Genomic DNA, 22923 nt, shown 5'->3' on the forward strand with positions numbered 1-22923 from the left:
TATCCATAAAAGAACTACAAATGTATTTGCAATCGTCCTTTGAAAACCCTTGTCAACTAACGCCGGTACAAAGGGCACTAGCCTCATAATAGATTTCTTCGTCTAATTGACTATTTAAAATGTAGCTCACTATATGATATGATTCTCACTAGAATATGAACATGATATCATCGACTTGATCTTTTTTGTTGGTATTGCCAGTGATTAAAGTTTGCTCCTAAGAATGTGATTTCAAGTCAAACGGGCAATATCACGATGAAAAGAGTCCGCGTGGCTCCATTCTAGATCTTAATTTTAAAAATCCGTATAACTCCAAAACTGTATAAAATTGGAAAGGCCATTTTCTAATACAAGGATTTTACGGAGTTCTCGTTTTGCACATATACAAAAATAAGAAGATGTGGTATGATTGCCAATGAGACAACTCTCCGCAAGAGACCAAATGACATAGACGTTAACAACTATAGTTCAACGTGTGGCTTTCGTGTATGAGCAAATCCATACCGCATAGTCAGCACAGGTCATTAAACATTGGTCGTTTAAGAGAATTAATTCAAACATATTTTATTTGAACTTGCTTAAACATGAGTATATTTTCTTCTTGACTAAGTAAATCGTTGCCACACAAAGGGATTTGATGTTCAAGTGTATTGGGACGAAAAACTGTCTACTGTACGTTTTGGCAGGGGCATATGAATGATTATTACACTAGTCAAGTATGGAATGTTAACTGCTATCTATTCTGCCAATGAACATTTTATTTACTTTCCGTAAAATTTCTATTGAATTAAATAGTATGTACTAAAAATACTTTACTGCAAACCATCCTAAGTCTGGCAGGAAATATTTGTCCCTTCCTTTCGTCACAATAATACTAAAATAATTGATTTTTTGGACATGCAATTACATGTCAATCTCACTCAACCAACAAAATAAATTGCAAATAAAATCTCAAGTAGAACTGATTAACGTTTCTGTGGCTAAGTTTCTTTATATAACTTTAGTTCTTCTTAATGAAGCTTTTGTGAGTTGATTGACTTATAAAAAACTGTAGAAATGTGACAAACAAACGTACAAATTATTGACTATCACCAGTCAGGCAGTGCCTGGCAGAGTAATCTATGAATTAGTAAGCTGAAAACGTTATCTTGTGCACCAAATGAAAGAAAATTTTACAACTGATACAAGTTAAATTCTAAATTGCATCGAGTTTATCATGGCAATTAAGTTGTAATTCCATTTAACTGAAACTACAAAAAATCTTATAAAAACACAATTCCTTGATCGAAAAAGCGATCTTTTTATTACATAATTACGGAGAGTCTGGTGATTTAGATATCTGTAAGCCAATGATAAGAAAAGACAATTCAAAAAAATGTTCAAAATAGACTTTTACTGAAAAGGTACATTTTCATATTTCCATACATTTCAAGAAAAAAACATGAATAACACATAAATATGACTGGAGAAAACAATCAACTCTTGTCTAGACAGGACTGATCAATTGCTTTTACACTTACAAAGACGGTCCTCAGAGACAAACTGTCAGTTACAAATGTGTGAGGTTGTTGCAGTGTTGTCGCAGTTGTGAATGACAACGTATAAATTTGATTGAATGAGCAAAACTGTCACATGGATCTTCATTTTATTTACAGTCAGGCTGGCGCTTTATTTGTTCCGGAACTTTGTGAGGGTAGTGATAATGAATAATTATATATAGTAGATGTGAGACAGTAAACGCAAAACACAAGTTAGCAAAAAAAGAATATCTAGAGGTTACTATGCGGTATTTGGAGATGAGACAGGCGATCAAATCACACGATTGCGTTCTGCTGGATTTACACTAGTTTCAATGTTAGAAAAAAATGAGACAACAAATGCCCATATATGTTTTAGGTCAACTTCTCTCACACTTTGCATCCATTACCATAACCATTTTCAAATATCTGTTAAATTCTTAAATTGATTTTAACCATTGATTTTGACATGTGGAATCTTGTGACCAACCTCCGACTTATATTATTACGGTTGCAAACACTAAATTGATGTTAATAGGTTTAATAAAAAAAACATATTATATTAAACAATCTTGAAATTTCTCATTAACACAATAAGCTGCTTCCAATATAAAACTAAGAAGATATGATACGATAGCCAATGAGAAATTTCCACCAAAGATCAAATGATGTAGAAGTTAGCAACTATAGGTCACCGTACGGCCTTCAGCCATGAGCAAAACCCCGGGCATATTGCATAGCAAAAGAGAGGCGAAAGGTACCAAAAGGGACATTCCAACTCATAAGTCGAAAATAAACTGAAAACGTCATGGTAAAAAAATGGAGAAAAAGGCCATAAGACAAACAACAGTATACAAAACACAACATTGAAAACTAAAGACTGAGCAACACGAACCCTAACAAAAACCGGGGGTTATCTCAGGTGCTCCAGAAGGGTAAGCAGATCCTGTTCCATATGTGGCAACCGTTGTGTTGCTCGTGTAATTACAAACCCGGTGATACGTCTAATTGAGGGGGTGGACAGCTTTGGTGGGAGGTGGGAGCGGGAGGTTGGAGACAAAAAATAGGTGGGAGAGAAAAAAAGATTCTAAAAGTGGGAGGTTGGAGATAGGTGGCGGGAGGTGGGAGAAGGGGGAGAAGGTGGGAGAAGGGAGAAGGGTACCTCCCTGTCCACCCCTCCCAATTCGGTATGTCACATTTGGGGAAAAGGACGGTGGGATTGTGATTACGACAAGTTATACAAAGCCCCGACATGACAAATAATAAACAATTAAAACGATAAAACCAACAGCCTGAGTTATGCACAAACCAATAAATAAAAAGCAATTATGATGTACAGCACAAAAACAATCACTGAATTATAGGTTCCTGACTTTAGACAGACACATACAGAATGTGACGGGGTTTAAACATGTTTGTGGGCTCCCAAAACTCCCCCTAACACAAGACAGTGGTGTAATAGCAAAAAAAAAGGACCAAACTTTAAAAATCAGTTGGAAAGGGCTTAACTCATCAGATCGATACAAAGCACGAACACAACTTACAAAATCATCACAAAGACACAAAGGACAGGTCTTGGTGTACAAGCAGTTACAGAAAGCTAGTTCATAGCCAATAACAACTAATAAAAAATCTTGTATCTATGATTAAGATATCAATGCAGTATACATCCAATGGATTTAGTATAAAGACGTCATAAACAGTCTGAAAAAAACATAATATTTTGCAATGCTAAACTATAGGTATCTACAGATGTAGGACCATAAATATTCATAGCTGTATAGCAATTATGCATACATCCGGTCAAATTAATGCAAGTTCAACATTTTTCGTATTTTCTATAATATCCCCATAATATTCGAATAATAAAAATGAAGTATACATGAATTCAATGAGAAAGTATATTCTATATTTCAAAAGCTCGTCCATTTTAGTACTTTGAAATAGATATCACAGAATGATGCAAGTTGTTATTCGAAGTAAACATGACAAAATCACTACATTGACACTAAAAAAAAATTAGAGAGATAGAGAGAGAGAGGTAGAATTACTTAGACTCGATGATAAAATTTAGTTATAAAAATCATTTCGAAATAAAGACAAATTAGGATTTATTTTCGTTGATATCGTAAATTATCAAATTTTCAATTTTTGACTTTGTGACTAAAACAAATGTAAGAAAAATCGGGCATACCTATGCTTGTTTTTCACTTTTATACTTGTTGCCAAATACAAAGCGTTTACGATCTTCTGAATAATTAAATGTAGTATCATATTGCAAGGTCATAGTAGGTATTATATGTCTCTATATATACCTACCAGACTGTCGCAATATGCTACTACATATAATTGCTATGTAATATCTGGTAGATAATTGCTTAAATCAAGGGAAAAGTTATTTTTGAAATATGATTTCCCACACGCTATCTTATTTTAGGAGTTTTCAATTGGACGATGAAGAATATCGGAGAGATATGTATGAGCAAAAATCATAAAAAAAATATCCAATTCATTTTCAAAAGTACATGCATGTAATACAGCCGTTCCGCGACATCCAATGGATAGGGAAAAAAAAGCATGTATCGAATATTTACAAACACGTTTATATTTTGTGTCTGCATTTGGAACTTTTGATGGCTTAAGAAAGTACTACAGTCTTATTCTGGAAAATGTTGGGTTGTCTTTTAAATTAGCAATAATTTCAATTTCAAAAGATATTGAGAAAATAAAAGGTGCAATATGAAAGCCAAAAGCCATTTTCAAAAGAGTTGGATGATCCACAATAACCTGCATGTTACTTTTAAAATGAACATATTTGGAGAAAAAATGAAAAAAAGACACCAGTAGCAATATCAGGTAAAATGATACTAAATGTACGTTTATTTCATCACACAAAGAGCATATAATAATGCGACAAAGCAGTGGCTCAGATTTTCAATATAAGGTCAGACTCCTTTTAAATTATAAATTGATTTCTAATATTTGAGATTTATAAGGTCATTGGACCGAAAATAGATTCATCATTATTCCGTAATAGGAAATGATATTAGAAATATAGGACACTGTTTTTGGAGCTGGCTTTGCTTATGTTTGCAAAATAAAACTACTACGTTGCGCTGCGAAACTGAAAGTACTAAATTCGACAATAAGAAGTTTTCCAAAAATTTCAACTTTGTAAAATAACCTTTTTTTTTGAAATACGAGTAACAGTGTGTTTACGCAGTAGCTCATTGTTTCTTCTTTCTTTCAGTACTCTTTCAGTACCCCACCTGCCTTTATTTCTCATCAGCTGACAAAGATGTAGCATGTTTGGAATACCTGCCTACAACTATAATGTTATGCTATAATAAGGATTTAAAAAAAAAAACGAAAAATAGCCATAATGAAAATAACTCTTTAAAATTATGTTGCGTCCGAATACCGTCATCAGGAACACTCCAACCCAAAAGATTAAAAAACCCAGGATGTTTAATTAACTGAAAATATAATTAGCTGGCCGGGACCATAAAAATCGTCAAGTTCAATCAAAACCGTCTAAGCCAACTTTGTCGAATAATTTTTTTTTATAGAAGATGATTTTTAAACATTTCACACAACGTATCATGATGTATAGTCATGTGCAATAAACAGAGAAGATTTGACGCATGGCAAAAATCATTTTAAAGATCGGAAGCCATAAAACGAGACATAAAATATTAGCGGATGATAAATGGAATTTCAAACAAACAGTAATTGTCAGACGCAAGAGATAAATGAAACCTCATGTACAATTGACATGAAGAAAAATTAAGAAAGACACGGAAAATGATCATCTTTTTATCTTATTCGCGCTGATATAAAGCTGCAGTAATTTGTCATTATCAGAACAAAAGAAGCCATATATACACAATGCAAACGTCTTGTAGATATTGACAAATTGACAACGAAGTGAACAAAAAACCCGTAGTAAGTAAACGCTATTTTACGGCTTTCTTCGTCTATTTATCATAGAACGGAGAGGGATCTAAGGTTTTAAGATTATTCAAGAAAATCATAACAGTGTAATGTCTTTTTATAGTTGACTATTATATGGGTTTTGCTCATTATTGACTGTCGTACGTTGACCTATAGTTGCTTACATAAAAATTGACTCTGCTTTGTACTAGACCGACACGCTGAGCCAGATGTTTAACGTGCTATTTCACAAGGTAACAGTCCGCAGGAAGACATGTAACCTTACCCGGACACATTATTCTGACTCCGAGAAGACCAGTCTTTGCTATCACTCCTTAATGCCGCGTGCTTAGCGGAGAAACAGTAAATACCAATTTTAAAGTCCTTGTTTTGATCCGGCCGGTGTTCGAACCCACGACCTCCCGCAATCGAAGCGAACACGCTACCATGAGACTATCGAGACGGTTCGCATATAAATATATGTTATCGATACTCCTAACAAATTATGTTGGAGTGCGGGTCCTTAAAGGTTTATGGTTAAGGAATGAATCAGCAGTTCTTTTCCTGTCTAACCGTCGCAGGGCGAACAAGTTCATTGAACATATTCATAGCTTCGAAATAACTGAGTAATGCTTCTAGTACTTAAAGCTTGATATATATATATATATATATATATATATATATATATATATTTAACAGTGAGGCAAACTATTTTAAACCTATCAGCATTTCGTTCTAATTTGTAAAATAGAAAATACAAAAAACTGCGTATATACGCATTTGGTACTTTCATGTTGTACAAATCACACTTGTTCATAATATTATATATTCAATAGAAATGCAGTTGTCTATCTGTACGTGAAGGACATTAATTTAGCACCAATTGTAATATTGTTCCACAGAGGACACAATCGATATAAAGAACAATTGCGGTGCCTGTTTGTATATCAGAGTAAATTGTAATTTTTCGAGGAAAACAGACAGAGTTGATTATAAGGCAAGCTGTCTATATGGCGAACGAGTTTTTTATATTCGTTAACAGCTTGTCAACGAACACATTAAATCTTTGGTCAATTTCATTGGTATCTAATAGTTATCGTATATACCGTTGTTCGTAATATACATCATGGATAAATAGTTACTGGGTATTTATTATCCGAAGTGATGATAGTGATTATAACAATTATCAGGCAGCGTGAAATGAATTGATCCGTCATGAATGTTTAAGAATTTTTCTATTTTCTTAGGACTTTGACGTTTTTAGTTTTGGGTTTTAACCAAACCATTATATTTTTCACAAAATGCAGTTTATATAATGCTTTCTGATAAAAACGGTATTTTTTCAAGCTATATTTTGGAAGGTTATGCAAGGGAAACACATTTCTGTCGATATAGTTCTTGAATACAACTTGAAACGATAATTTTTGACAAAAAGAAATACAAGACATAGTAGTCACATTTGTGTTCTTTTTTTGAGAATCGAATGCTTCTTTTTGTAATGTTAGTAGGTGTAAAAGCGTTGACAGAAGAACATTTTGTATGAAGCGCATGTTGATCGAAGAGCCTTGTGTATGAAGCGTTGACCGCGAAGAGCCTTGTGTATGAAGCGTTGACCGGTGAACATTTTGTATGAAGCTATGAAATGTAATTATTACATAACAAAATAGGTCAATGTAAAATTTAATCATTCTGCTTGCCATAACTTACAGTAATTGAAATTATATGCAAGCTGTGCTCCACAGTCTTGTGATTATTGGTGCTTAAAGCAATGAACTGTTCGTTGCTCAAAATTAATATTGTTGGTTATTTTTAAGAAAATAATTAAAATAAAACCAGCAGAGACAGCTAAAGGAGATTTACTGCGGTTTCGTATTCAAACCAAAAACACATTTTAATCTCTTAATTAAGTTTTTGCAAACATGAAAAAAGTCATATTATAGTCACTGTGATGTTGTTCGTGATAATACTTTCACAGACCTTTTATTTCGAACTTTACAGGTGTCTTTTACTATTATTATTTAAGTTACCCAATAGTTTATAAAACTTAATTATCAGAGTTGGCTCCCTTCTTTCTTTTTACTTTTTTATTATTTTCTTGTCGGGGTCAGTGGATATTACGATATAATTAATATTGATGTGTTCATATAAAAGAGGAGAAAGAGATCGGGGACAGTCTTAAAGTCGAAGAAAAACAGACGAAAACAATACAGAAAGAAAAAGAAAATTAATGTCCACAAATCACTACACAGAAATCTAAAAAAAAATGAGCAACATGAAACCCACCAAAATCCGTGGTGTTTCGAATTGTTAAACATTTCCTGGTCCACTAGTAGCACCTATCATGGTGTAAAAGGAAAATCATAATTCGACATTAAAATATATAAGTCGCACCCAGTCGTGTCACAATCAAGAAATATAGACGAAGGTGTTACTACGAGGGAACATATTCCGTGTACAAGATTTCCATTTCATTCTAGCGGTATAAAAACTTACTCTTCAAAAATAATGAGATCAAGATACGTAGTCTGAGCCCCAAATTTCTTGAAGTAGATACCTCACCCCCCCCCCCCCCCCCCCCCCCCCCCCCCCCACTTTTTCTCTTGTCAAAATATAATTTATTGTATGTTTCTTGTACCATTAACTTTTTCGTCTTTATTATACCGATATCAAATGATTAATTAAAGTGGTGTTTTTTCTGAACCTAGGTTTATAGTACATTCACTTTGTATCTTTAGTTGCTTAACTACTTGCTATTAAAAATGGGGAACGGAAGACTAGTCAAATAGTACTTCAACAAATGCACATTTAGCAAAAAACCACGTCAAACTATGTCACGTGATTTTCATGTGTTAAAACTTTAATGGTTTTGTTCTTTAAAGAATTTTCGTTGATGACTGATCTGTGTTTGTCTCTTTAAAAAATATCTTCAACCTATCTCGACTATGTTCGGTTTGGAATTTGACATACGGTACAAATAGATACCTGTCTCGTGCTATAGACCACGTGCTGTACTCTATTCGTCTTCTCTGGTTTTATTGTGTTTTAGAGTATGATGTCTCATTGACATATGATATGCAATGTCACTTTTTATTCATTTAAGTTTGAGTTAAATGTACTAGATGGAATTTCAATAACGATATAGAACATAATATTGATGATGGAACTGTCTTATTGCAAATCTCTAGCTTTTTACTCGAGTCTAATACGATAAAACATGAGTAATACTAAAATCATTTGGATGTTTAACAATGAAAGTGTTTTTTTTTTTTTTTTTTTTTTTTTTTTTTTTTTTTTTTTGAAAGTTGCACTTGTAAGATAAAGTGCAAAATATCTAGACAATCACCCCCTTTATTAAATAAACATCAAATAACTCGCGGTTCATTATCTAAAACAATAAAATTAGTTAATAAAAAAAAAAGAATAAAAAAGATAAAAAATCGTGTATTTACCTTATAAAAAACTTCATCCGAATGTTCAACATCAGAGTAAACAAAGCCCATTTGATTATACATAAATATTCTGCTATTAATACAGATATTTCCCGTTGTAAATTTCCACCTATGGATTTTTCTATTTCATCAATTTTTTGCGCAACAGGTGATCACAGTCAAACTAAATGAAACAGAGCATATGTCCATTTCAGGTTATTATCTGGTTCCCTCTACAAGCTGTGAAACCTTAATGAGTCCATACTGTATGTGACAAACATCTTGTTCCCTGCCAACGCTCACTGACACTGTCACCAAAGCATATAAATTGAAAAACACATAATGATTACGATTCTACGAAATAAATTCTCTGTATAGACGTAAATTGAATTGTTTTGGTGAGTTCATCATCTTCTTGTTGATAGAAAAGCTTTCTGATTTGTTCCAAATTGCCTTTTTATTCACTAACAAATGCTATTTTCAATTGAAATAAATGTCAGTTGATTCCCCAAGTATTAATTTGATTTCGCAAAATTCATTGCAAATCCGTTGATATATGTCATGATCTTTATAGACAAAAAATGTAAAATTTAGTCCATTAATAAAGGTGTATCATTGTTAATTACTGATACACAGATATATGCATAAAAAACTTCAACCCAGAAATAATTGTCTCGGCTTTTAGAACCGTTCGTCACCCAGGTAATTAAAGTATTAATGAGAAATACGCAAGCAGAGTTTATTAATTTCTTTTCAACATCGATATTGATAGCCTATTTATCAGTATTCTATTCAAGTAACGATTTTCTAGATGATCTATCGAGTGAAAATGAGTACAACTGAATGCATTATGCACGCATGCTATTTACCATTATCAAATAGCAAAATTGGTAGAAAATTTTAGAAAATAGCAAAAGGAAAAGACGAAAAGCAGATTTCAAAAATAGACAGCAAGCGCACCAGGCAGGTTCATAAGAAAAAGACGAATGCAAAAAATATGTAAAAACAGCATAAGATGTTTTAATTTGAAGTAAGTAGAAGTGGTATGATTGACAATGAGAAAACTATCCAACAGTGTCAAAATGATATGGATGTAAGCAACTATAGGCCACCGTACGACCTTTGGCAATGAGCAAATCCCTTACCGTATAGTCCGCTATAAAAGGCATCGTACGTCCATTTGGTCGGTAGGTTATTTAGATGGAAAAGAAACTTCTAACTCGACTATAGAATATGTCAAGGATTTACCAGAAAAGAAAAAAAAAACACACAGAAGATTCCAAAGAGAACAATCAAAATCATAGATCGACGAAAATCGAAAAAAAAACAACGAAAGGACAGACAACGGCTTACAAAACAGAAAAAGGGTAAAATAACACATTTTTTTCACAAGAAGTTAATCACAAATTGTTTATATGGCTAAGAATTAGAAGAGAATTGTATTGCTCATCTAATTAAAAGATGGAAAGAGACGGTTGTGTTTTCCTGTATACTGTTTAAGACGATACTGTGTGAAATCGAAACTAAAATACAGCCAATGACGATAAAGTGTAGGAGAGCATTTCGGTAATTTCCTTTGAACTTGCTTTCAATAACTGAGAGCATACTTTAATTAACATATTCTTAAATCGGCTATTCAGACCTTAACTTATTGTGCAGATATTTGTGTTTTGCTAAATATCATATGCTGACATCAGGGTGTCTTTTGACATTTTTTTTGTGTGTCGGTATGCGGCCTCGTTTACGGATACTCAGCATCCCGTTGTTGTAATTTTGCAACCACTGTACAATTGTAAATTGTTTCTCTGTTATCGATATCAACCATGAGTCATAATACTGAGATTATAGCAGACTATTGCACAACATAATCATTCTTTGGATGTTGTAATATTATATTTTTAAGTTTATGTATTGCCTAGTCATAAATAATTCAGAGGAATAATGGTTACTGATTTATGAAACCGAGTTGGAGTACTATGTTCGCCGCTGCAATTAACAACAACGGTTTAATGAATAAATGTCATGTTTTATATGTAATGACTAATCCATCAAAATTAGGAAAATAACAAGAGGCTCTCAAGAGCCTGAATCGCTCACCTGTTATTTTTTTTGCTTAAATCTTTCATCAATGATTATTTTTGCTTTTTACCCATATGTTCCATTTTAGCCATAGTGTCTATGTTTCTTGACGTACAAGGAAGTGAAATACAAAATGTATACTAGATTCATTTAAGAAGATTTTTATAGTTAAAAAACATAAAACAACTTGTGTAAAATTGTCCTTAAAGGGCAATAACTCCTTAAGGGGTCAATTGACAATTTTGGTCATATAAACTTTTTTGTAGATCTTACTTTGTTGAACATTTTTGCTGTTAACAGTTTATCTTTATCTTCCATAATATTCAAGATAATAGCCAAAAACTGCAAAATTTCCATAAAAAAACCAATTTAGTGGCAGCAACTCAACAATGGGTTGTTCGGTGTGTCTGAAAATTTCAGGGCTGATAGATCTTGACCTTTTGAACATATTTACCCCATGTCAGGTTTGCTCTAAATGCTTTAGTTTCTGAGATATAAGCCAAAAACTGCATTTCACCCCTATGTTCTATTTTTAGCCATGGCGGCCATGTTTGTTGATGGATCAAAATTTCGGATACAATTCATTGACAAGATTCCTAAAGGAACATTCATTCAAAGTTAAGAATTATTAGGCACAATAGTTTCAGAAGAGAAGATTTTTAAATGTTAGCAAACTTGATGAACACATTGCGTAAAATTGTCTTTAAAGGGCAATAACTCCTTAAGGGGTCAATTGACAAATTTGGTCATTTAACTTTTCTGTAGATCTTACTTTGCTGAACATTATTGCTGTTTTCAGTTTATATCTATCTATAATAATATTCAAGATAATAAAAAACTGCAAAATTTCCTCAAAACTACCAATTTAGTGGCAGCAACCCAACAATGGGTTGTTCGATTTGTCTGAAAATTTCAGGGCTGATAGATCTTGACCAATTAAACAATTTTATCCATTTCAGATTTGCTCTAAAAGCTTTAGTTTTGGAGATATAAGCCAAAAACTGCATTTGACCCCTGTGTTTTATTTTAAGCCATGGCGGCCATGTTTGTCGATGGATTAAAACTTCGGATACAATTTATAAACTAGATATCCTAAGGAACATTTAGATGAAGTTTGAAGGTATTTGGCCCAGTAGTTTCAGAGGAGAAGATTTCTAAATGTTAGCAAACTTGATGAACAAATTGTGTAAAATTGTCTTTAAAGGGCAATAACTCCTTAAGGGGTCAATTGACAATTTTGGTCATATAAACTGTTTTCTAGATCTTACTATGCTGAACATTATTGCTGTTTACAGTTGATATCTATCTATAATAATATTCAAGATAATAACAAAAAACTGCAAATTTCCTTAAAACTACCAATTTAGTGGCAGTAACCCAACAATGAGTTGTTCGATTCGTCTGAAAATTTCAGGGCTGATAGATCTTGACCAATTGAACAATTTTATCCCATGTCAGATTTTCTCTAAAAGCATTAGTTTATGAGATATAAGCAAAAAACTGCATTTGACCCCTATGTTCTATTTTAGCCATGGCGGCCATGTTTGTCAATGGATCAAAACTTCGGATACAATTTATAAAGTAGATACCCTAAGGAACATTTAGTTAAAGTTTGAAGGTATTTAGCCCAGTAGTTTCAGAGGGGAAGATTTTTGAAATAGTTTACGACGACAGACGACGACAGACGACAACAGACGACGACGACAGACGACGGACGACGACGGACGCCAAGTGATGGCATAAGCTCACACGGGGCCCTTCGGGCCCCGGTGAGCTAAAAATAGGTCTTGCTGTGTGCTTGTTTTTGTTTTTGTTTTTGTTTTTTTTTAGATACAAACATTTGAAAAAAATAAGAAAAATTAATAAAACGATGCCTTTGGATTTACACGCAAGCCAAACAAGGTGTAAATATCTTATAATAAATACAAAAAAATATGCAGTTTTTGGTGGGATTCGTGTTACTCAGTCTTTAGTTTTCTATGTTGTGTTTTGTGTACTGTTGTTTGACTGTTTGTCTGTTTGTCTTTTTCTTTTATTACCATGGCGTTGTCAGTTTAATTTTGACTGATGAGTTTGAATGTCCCTTTGGTATCTTTCGCCTCTCTTTTAAATGTACAATACAATTAAAATTATCCATTTAAAATTCTGAATGAAGTTCTTCTTTCGCGTCTGTCTTGTCTAATTGATGGATTGTCGAAAGACAAAGACTCATTTTCATTCAGTTAAGTGTTTTGAAATAATATTCGTATAAAAATTTCTTTATTGCGAGTAATAAACTGGAAACAATTTTTCCTCATGAAGTAGTTATGATAAACCATGAGGAGTTTTACATGCAAATCCAATTTGTTAGCATAAATCACATGCTTCAATAAGACAGAAATAAAGCTGTTTCTTGTGGAGTGTATCAGAAAGGGGTGAGGTAATACCACCACGTTTTGGCGTTTTTACGTTAAAAAAATATTATTTAAAATCTGTCAAACAACATCCTTTAGATGTTTAAAATACATTAATTTATCAGATAACAGTTGTATTTCTATTTTTTGATTTTGTCTTGTTAATTTGCTTTATGCCTTTAAACTCCATTTAATAAAAAAAATCAACTGTCTGATTTTTAGATTTTATCGTTGATATTAGAGCAACCCAAACAGATATTTGTATACCAGTTGTTGTTTTTAAGATTGATTGAATGTGCTTGCTTACAGTCCGGTGGCAAATATTCCATGAATATTTAGGACGAAAACTTTTTTAATATATGTAACACTATTATGTCGATTTTGCATGAGTGTCGACGGGGATGATGGATGGGAAACTTGTACTGCCCTTAAAAATAACGGTTGTTAGATAGGAACAAAATTTTACCTTGTAAAAAGCCATATATACGGACCTTTAAGATAGTTGCTGCATGGGTTGAATTTCTTAAACGTACAGAGAGCTTGGTACTACATCTTCATCGTGTTTATACCAAAACGCCGATGTGAGTAAAAAACAAATTGGGAAAGGCTATGGTTCGTATTTTATTTTACTCAAATGTATGTGTAAAATTGCAAATGTTTGGTTAAATATGTCAGTTTCGTCCTTTTCATTTATACAAAGAATTGAAACATTAAAGAATTTACAAAGTCTGGAACCATATAATAACTTTTACCATATGTTTTTTTTTTTTAATTTTACAATGAAAAACAATAAAGGCATAGTTTGAATATGACAAGAGGAAGATATATGGTATACACATTGAGACAGCAACCTAACGACAAAAAACAAAAAATACTGAACCACAAACAGATACGGCAACATACAATCTTCAACAATAGACATGGCTGGTGTCTATACACGATATGTCAAGCTCTATATCGACCATTGCTATAAATGGTGTGAATAAATACAACAGAAACAATCAAAAATCTGCCATTCACATTCAATTCTCTAAATAACGAAACAATTTTAAGATATGACATTCGACAATTATACTGACTTGGGTTTAGTTAAGTAAAATGTTTGTGCAATGGTCACATTCGTACACTGTCAATGTCTACTGGATGTACTAGGTTCCTGACTATGGTTTAGTTAAGTTTTACCCAAGTTTGTTCTTTCACATTCGTACATGGTAAATTGTTGTTGAGTGTAAATAAACGTCTAAATGCATGCCTACCTGTCACCTCTGTTCTGATATTTGTATAAACGCATTCCTGACTAAGGTTAGAAAGTTTTTCAAAGACAACATTGTGATTTTCATACAGATACATATATCTGAAAAATTAATTGAATATAACATAAAAATACTTTTATGCAACACCAGCAATATTAATCAAAGATTTGTAATTATGATAAAATCAACCAAGGGAATCACAAAAAGATAATGACAATGCTTTTACATGGACGTATTACATTTTCTACCACAGTCTTATTATTCTATTATAAAGCTGTACAATTAGGTATTCTATACAAACAATTGGGTTTGTTTTTTTTCTCACAGAAAATAAAATTAATATCGGTGGGGATACCACATCATAATTAATTTCAATGTTTTATTCTTTGTAAAACTGCATTGGTTTCTTTTCAATGACTTTCATCTTTGATGAGGTTTTTTCAGATATTATTATCAAGAAAGTTGAAAATGCCAAGTCATTTAAGTAAGAAACCACATCTTTCGGGAAGTAGCTTCGTTTTGATAATACCATATAAATACGTCCATTGTATATTTTTTTATATAAAAGGATTTCTCGTGGCAAAATCTTTCTGGAAAACATCCGTATATTATACATTTAAAGTAAACAAAATCTGGGAAAATATGTAGGTACAAACTTGAGTTTTCGAGTAAAATGCTTTTAAAATCATATTTACCTTTGTCAAATTTACATATTTTAGTAATACCATACCCTTTGCCCGAGCCTTGCACTTTCTCAGTTGAGAGACATTATGCTAAAGCAAATATTCTCTGTTGATATTGACTTTACGAATAGGGTTTTACTCTTGATCCCGAAAACTTAAGTCGTACTGAACTCAATCATTCACAACTACATTGCTACTTTTTATAGGTACTTTTCCAGTACTTTAATTTTGAAGGACTAAAAATGTACATGAACAATGTACTAAGCACTACAAAATTATTGTACTTTTTTCAGTATGATAATTTACCGTACTACATTTGTACTATACAACTGAACTATCAAATGTGTACTGTAGCTTCATTGCCTTATTTGGATACTATAAGTAGTTGATATTTATTCTTAATGTACTTTTGCAGTACTATAATCTTATTGTACTTTTGCAGTACTGTAATCTTATCGTACACTTACTTTTGTAGTACTGTAATCTTATTGTACATTCTAAGTACTGTAATCTTATTGTACAATTCAAGTACTGTAATCTTATTGTACACTTTTTGTACTGTAATCTTATTGTACACTTTACGTACTGTAAATTTCAAGTAGTATTTTTTACTTTCAATTAATCTTCACGAAGTCTTGAAGTATCAATCAAGTGCAGACGTACGTATCCTACAATGTTAATTTTCATGTTAAGGAAGGACCAGTGAAAGTAGGTTCACTTTACAATTTGTATATGTTTGATAAAATAAAAATCAAATTCCAAAGAAAGCAGGGTTTTCAAAAAATGAACTCAATATATAAAAAAATGCAAATAACACTTTATCAATGTAATGCTTCCGAAGCGCTTTTCTAGATTTACCTTCATTTGGCACGCTCAAATCCGAATATTTAAAAGCCAAGGATGTATATGTACCGAAACACGTGAAGAGCTTATGACTAAAAGACACATAAAATAATAGCCGAATATTATATGATATGCAATAAGAATAGGGATACTGATATTGTTTTGGTTTCCTTAATCAATATAACATTGCGTGACATTCTCACACATATTACTAGGTACAAAGTTCTGTCACAAGATAATCAAAATCAAAATATATTGCAGAAAAAGTAATTAAATAAACACTCTCTCGAATAGTTATAGCAGTAATAGTATGAATCCCGCGCCAAAGCCCTGTTTATTTTTAAACAAAATTCCCACGAAACTCAAGATGCAAGAGATGTTTACCTGACCTTAAGAAATAATCGTCTGATTATTCAAGGGGAGTTGGTAGATGTTTTAGATTACACATTATATTCTTTCATTACTCTGAACTCTTGAGGGTATTGTTTATTTCCAGCAAGCGCTATTGTAATTACTTATACCAGACATATTTCCGGCCTGGTTTTGGAACAGTTCTTTTTTTGGTAAGACTTGTCCAAAGTCAGGAACCTGTAATTCAGTTGTTGTCATTGGTTGTTGTATGCCAATGATTTTTTACTTTATAATTATTTCACATTCTTTCATGCCCGGGATTTTTATAACTTACTATGCGGTATGGGTTTGTTCATGAGTGAAGGCCTTACGTTGACCTATAGTTGCTTACCCTTGTCATTAATTTTGTTGTCTGGTGGATAGTTGCTGTGTTGGCAATTTTTCCACATCTCCATATTTGTATATTATATCTTTTTGAATGGCTTCGCAAAAATCAGGCAATTTTATGAATTTTGTATATTGTTAAGTTCTCGTGATAAGAAAAATAAAACAAACAAATAAAAAAAATATAATATAATTCCAGATATCTGTAGACTAATGTAACGCAAAAAGTTCTGAGGCTTTATTTGTTTGATATACACTACTTCGTGATTTCAATTTCAAATACCAAAATAACGGAGCCTTCTCTAATGTCTAATTTACATAGAAGTATTATCATTTATCAGAAAAACTCTCAGATTTTGGCAATTAAACCAGAAAAAGATAAGATAGAACATTGATTCGTATTTCAATACAAAATCAGAGCAACGATATGTACTATGATCAACTTGATGACAGAAAAATAGAAGCATTTAAGATTTCAAATCTATAACTATAAAAAATCTTCTAAAACAGTAAATGTTCCTGTTTTATCAAAACTAATTGCTCTTTTTAGAATAAGAGAAAACATAAAGTAATTATTTATTATTTCTTATTAAAACTTACAGAGCAAAATACAATACAACTGTTACAGTACTTTCTCTAGAATGGAAATTAAATTATGCAAATCATATATTTCTTCATAAATAATTATGTTATACTAGAAGTAAGAATGAGAATGTCATGCGATGTTAATTTGATTTACAAAACAAAAATATGCCAAGCGCTTATCAGTTGTTCAATTTGAATACCAGGATCGTATTTTTTTCTATAAAAGCAGATGACACATTTAATAACAATGTGATGTCTATATTATTTGACATACACAACCTGCATGTTCCAGGAACAAGACAAGGTTAGGACATATGTTATTGTATTCGCAGCTCTCGTACAGAATTTGACAAAAACACATACAATACACATAGTTGAAAACATCGGAAGGACGTTTCGAATCGATACCCGGGCGTATGTTTGCCACACCCGGGCATCGTATGTGTATTAAACCAAAGACATACTCGGTACTCTAAAACTTTTAGTTTATTTTAAATTTGCATAACGCGGCTTTCTCTTACTCTAAAATAAAAAGTTCTTACACAACGCATTATATATAATATTTTCCTTTTGATCTACACGAATTAGTTTTACAATGAAAAAATCTTCAGGAGTCCAGACAGAACATTCAGTTTTGTAACACGATTGCTTTAGTTTTGAATGTCCTAAACCATTGAGTATGGGGTTAAGATTTTTTATTCCAAAACTAGGAGCAACGGAATCAACACAAAGAAATCTCCGATTTTACAATGTATACTGTAAAACGGAATACACAATTTAACTGTTACATACTAAATAATAATGCACATCTATAAAGGAATGTGATATGCTTGTCATGGAAAATGAGACAATTAGCCACAAGAGTCCAAAATGACGTGCATATGTCACAGTACGACATTCAGCAATGAGCAAGACCCGATACTGTATAGTCATGCAGCTTTGTAAGGCCCCGAAAGGATGAAATGCAAACAATTCAAAGATGAAAACCAACGGCCTAATGTATATCAAAACTATAAACGGAAATCAAACATGACAGACAGCAACCTACGACAACCACTGAACTACAGGCTCCATGTGGCTTGACTTATCAAATTGGCACGAAGAACAAAAAATAATAATATGTACACAAAGTACTGATATAAAAAGTAAAATAACAATAATACTGAAATCTAAGGAAAATTCAAAACGGAAAGTTCCTTATCAAATGGCAAAATCAAAAACTCAAACACATCAAACGAATGAAAAATAACTGTCATATTCCTGACTTTGTACAGTATAATATGAAAACACCACGTTAGAAATTTCATCCGTCCGAAGCGCTTTTCCGGATTTACCTTCATCAGGAACGCTCTAAGCCGAATATTTGAAAGCGAAGAATGTATAATAACCTAAACAGTTGAAGAGCTATATGACCAAAAAGGACCTAAAATAGCAAAAATTATCTAAGGTCAACTTTGCATGAGGGAGTTGGAACCTTAGTTTCCTATAATTTCAAAATGTATTAACGGACAATTTAAGAAAGGTTTGTTATAAATCATGTCAGTACCAAAGTACTGACTACCGAGCTGATGATACCCTCGGGAACTGATAGTCCACCAGCAGAGGTATCAACCCAGTGCTGTAAAATATGAAATCAACACGTTAAAAATGTCATGCGTCCGAAGCGCTTTTCTGGATTTACCTTCATCAGGAACGCTCAAAGCCGAATAATTGAAAGCCAAAAATGTACAATAACCTAAATAGTTGAAGAGCTATATGACCAAAAAGGACAGACGTTTCCTCATGTGGAAAATGGTGGATTAAACCTGTTGTTTTTAGCTATAGATAAGAGAACTCGCAGTTACTATAACTAGTTCGAAGCCAATTTCAACCCTGCTACCTATGATGAGCTTTTACAATCCGAAATGCATGGGGAAAAGTAAAATAATGGTAGTTTGGAGGATCGAAAGACATTTGCGATTGATATTCTCTTTTCATAAATGAAAAAAAACATTACTTAGTCATTAATTCTATTATTTAGTATTAATGAAAGCGATAAACGTAGAATTTAATTCATCGTTTTCAGTAAAACCCATGAATAGTTGAGTACAAATTAAGATTAAGTATGGTTAACTATGCTGAATGATAATATAAACCGAGGCAGATTATATATTATGTATGAATACTGTTTCAATCGTTACATCTATGATAGCAATGGCATACATTATTTGTCCCCCTGAAATTGCAAACATATTAAAATTGTTCAAGCCATTCAAAGTTATGTTTTTTTTATTGATAAATAGGATGATATAATCTGGGTACATGTATCATTCATAGTGCTGAAATGGCCTTGGCTATAAGCATGTCGAAATTGACATATTTGACATTGAAAAGCTATTTTACAGATAGCTTTTGGACAAAATAGATACGATCAGCCCAGGCCTTTCTCAAAGCGACATCTGAATGTCCCTCTGGTATCTTTCGCCTCTCTTTTACTTACATTAAAATGTTTTATTTAGACAACTTGTACAATATCTTGTTGGGTAAGGCATTGGCTAAGATCTGAACATTAATTTAATGACAATAAAAGCTATAAGTAATAAACTGCTGTTTCAGTTTAGCATTAATTGCAAGAAATATGACGCCCAAATACAACTTTTTGATAAAAGATTTTAAAAATATGAATATTGGTATGTTACCGACTAGTCTTGCTTGGAACATCTAATGCTTTTATTTTATAGATGTACAAATATAGTCTTATTTTCATGTGTTCTTACTTTCGCCTTTCACTAGTGCAATACCAAAAAAAAAACACGCTTGTATCTAGTTTTGTTTGATACAGAACATTATCTTGCTGCATGTACAATAAATTGCCTTAATGTATTTCTTGTTGTCCATGCTCTACTCTATGTCTTAAACGTACTGGTTTAGTTAATTTTATAAGTAAAGCAACTAAAAGTTTCATTGGAATATTTCATTCAGTTATCTATCGTTATTGAGATTTTTCATGGAAAGATAAGTTACAACAGCCAAATTCCACAGACATCGCATAAACCAGACCTCTAGCATGAATAACGTATCCGAAAAACAATTAGCAAGGACATACTATTCCGTATGTTACCAAATAGACCCACAAATGAAAACCGAATGTTGTATACTTATATTATTATGGCTTTTATTTTTCTACCACGGTAGGTATAGTGTCCGGATGAGACCGTGTTTTTTCTATTGAATCAGTCCACATTTTTCGATTGTAGATCAGGTTTTTTTTCGAGTGATACTACATACGATCATATCGATTTACTGCTATTTCGCAAATATAATAGTTTTATTCATGACTGTTCATCTTATTCTGAATTCTTTTCTTATTTCGAGCACAAACTACGCACAATATCCTTGAATTTGACCTAAAATTCAGCGTTTTACATTGTCCGCGTTTTTTTGATAGCAATATTTAAAACGTCCAGGTTTTTTAACAAATGGTCCAGGTTTTTCAAAGAAAATGTTAATAAGAAAGAAGGCATTCTTTGCATTCAAAAGTGATATTTTTTTTTAGTTTATAACTGAAATTTGGTGAAGAACAATATTATGAATTCCCAATAAGTCACAAAAACATATTACAATGTTGATCAAATTTAAAAAAAAATCGATTTAATGCGCATTTGCTGTACTGAAAGCATTTTACAATAACCTTGCAATATTATGATATATAAGAAATCACTGGGTCCTTTGTAAAACAGTCGTAAGAACCGAGTACAGGGGACTCATAATCTTTGTTTTTTTTTACAGTCAATGACATTTTATGATTGATATATATATATATATTAATGTGGCGAACCCCTGAGCTTTAATTAAAAATAGGGGTAAGAAAACTATGGAATAGCAGTAGAAAAATACAATAACAAAAACCCAAAACACACACTTAATCCGCCAATGTTCTATAACCCATTGACAATAAGTTTTGAATTGCATGGAATATCTAATAAAAATGGAACAACACTTTTGTTACAAATTTCACAAGTCCGAAGCCCGTTTCTGGATAAACCTTTACCCGGAACACTCAAATTAGAAAATATGAACGCCAGGGATTATTAAGAACCGAAACAGTTCAAGAGCTATATGACCAAAAGGGACCTAAAATAATATGCAAATCCATCTTAGGTCAACTTTGCAAAGTTTTTTAAATTCATAAACGGACAATTTTAGATGATTCATTGTTGGTTACTTAACGTCCAGGGCAAATATTTCATGCATGTTCAGGACGAAAACAAATCAGCAATACATAATATATATGTAGGTCATGTAATGGAGGCCGTTCGGGATGAAGGTCGGGAAGTGTAGACTGCCACTGGAAAATGAATGTATATTGGATAAAGACAGATATTTGACAAGACGTGGCTGTGTACTTGTTCATCCCGCACAGCCAAACGGACGCCCCACTTTGGCGAGGGTTTTGCTGCAGGTAGGAAGAAAACCTAAGTGACCATATTTCTATTCCCCAGTCCCACTTGGAAGTAAACAATTTGAGAAAGATTTGTTATAAATCATGTCATTACTGACTACTGAAATGACGATAATCTCGGGGAGTTATCCAATGTATTTGATAAACAATGCAATAAATAATCTATAAGCTTTAACATGTTTAATACGATCCTTTTGAAGTAATAAAAAAAAAAACGAAATGTATATAATATGCGTTCACCCTACAAAAATATATTGTCAATTTTCATTCTTTTATTTTCTAATGAAAAGGAAGCTATGGGGAGGCTTTATTTCTGTGTGATCAAAAATAACAAACGCTTGATAAGACTTCTTTTCACAGTAGGATCATCTAAACGTTTTCTTGTTTTCCATTTCTAGAACGATAAAACATATTAACATCAAGAAAAATATTAAATAAAACATTTTCTGATAGAAAAAAACACACATGTATAAATATTGTTAACATCACAAAATATTTACTGTATGAAATCCATATCCGTACACTTACACGAACAATTTTTCACATCACGTAAATTTACTGTATGACATCGACATCGGTATGTACGTATGTGTGCATCGATACACCATGTTTACCCGGTCGTTTGTATGTTTACATGGGAGCGGATATTTTGGATTGATACAAACATATGTAAACCTGTGAGGGTTGAATACAGTGGACGGGCAAGATGTGAACAATTTTCACTTGCACGCAGACAAAGTTTGGTCTATTCAAATATACGTATGCTGGTGTCCATGGAATTTATAAGACTTGGCAAACAACAATGTATACAAATGCACGATGCAATTTATGAAATTTACGTGTTAATACAGCATTGTCAGACTGGGTGTATGCACGAAAAGTACTTTAATTGAACTTTTTTTAATGTTTTTAAACGTAAATGCACGAACGTATTACCTTTTTAGCCAAAGGAATTTAGTTTTTTCACTCGATAAAACATGAACGTACTAGAAAAAACACGGACTGCTCTCGAAGAAACACGGACATTTAAGAA

General features: G+C 32.5%; 1 protein-coding gene across 2 annotated transcripts in view; it reads right to left on the reverse strand.

Moving 5' to 3' along the window:
* The window catches only part of LOC127709894 (ras-related protein Rab-26-like), a 121436-nt gene that overhangs the window by 30953 nt on the left and 67560 nt on the right, over positions 1 to 22923 (reverse strand). Inside the window, exon 1 of one of the 2 annotated variants that reach the window (XM_052215574.1) lies at positions 8900 to 9640. The exons of the other annotated variant lie outside the window; for it this stretch is intronic. Coding sequence (XP_052071534.1) covers positions 8900 to 8962 — 63 coding nt within the window. The 5' untranslated portion in view covers positions 8963 to 9640. Of the gene's footprint in view, positions 1 to 8899; positions 9641 to 22923 lie in introns of those variants that run through there. 2 annotated transcript variants of the gene reach the window in all.

The sequence above is a fragment of the Mytilus californianus genome, unplaced genomic scaffold, assembly GCF_021869535.1.
Source record: "Mytilus californianus isolate M0D057914Y unplaced genomic scaffold, xbMytCali1.0.p SCAF_7, whole genome shotgun sequence".
NCBI lineage: Eukaryota > Metazoa > Mollusca > Bivalvia > Mytilida > Mytilidae > Mytilus > Mytilus californianus.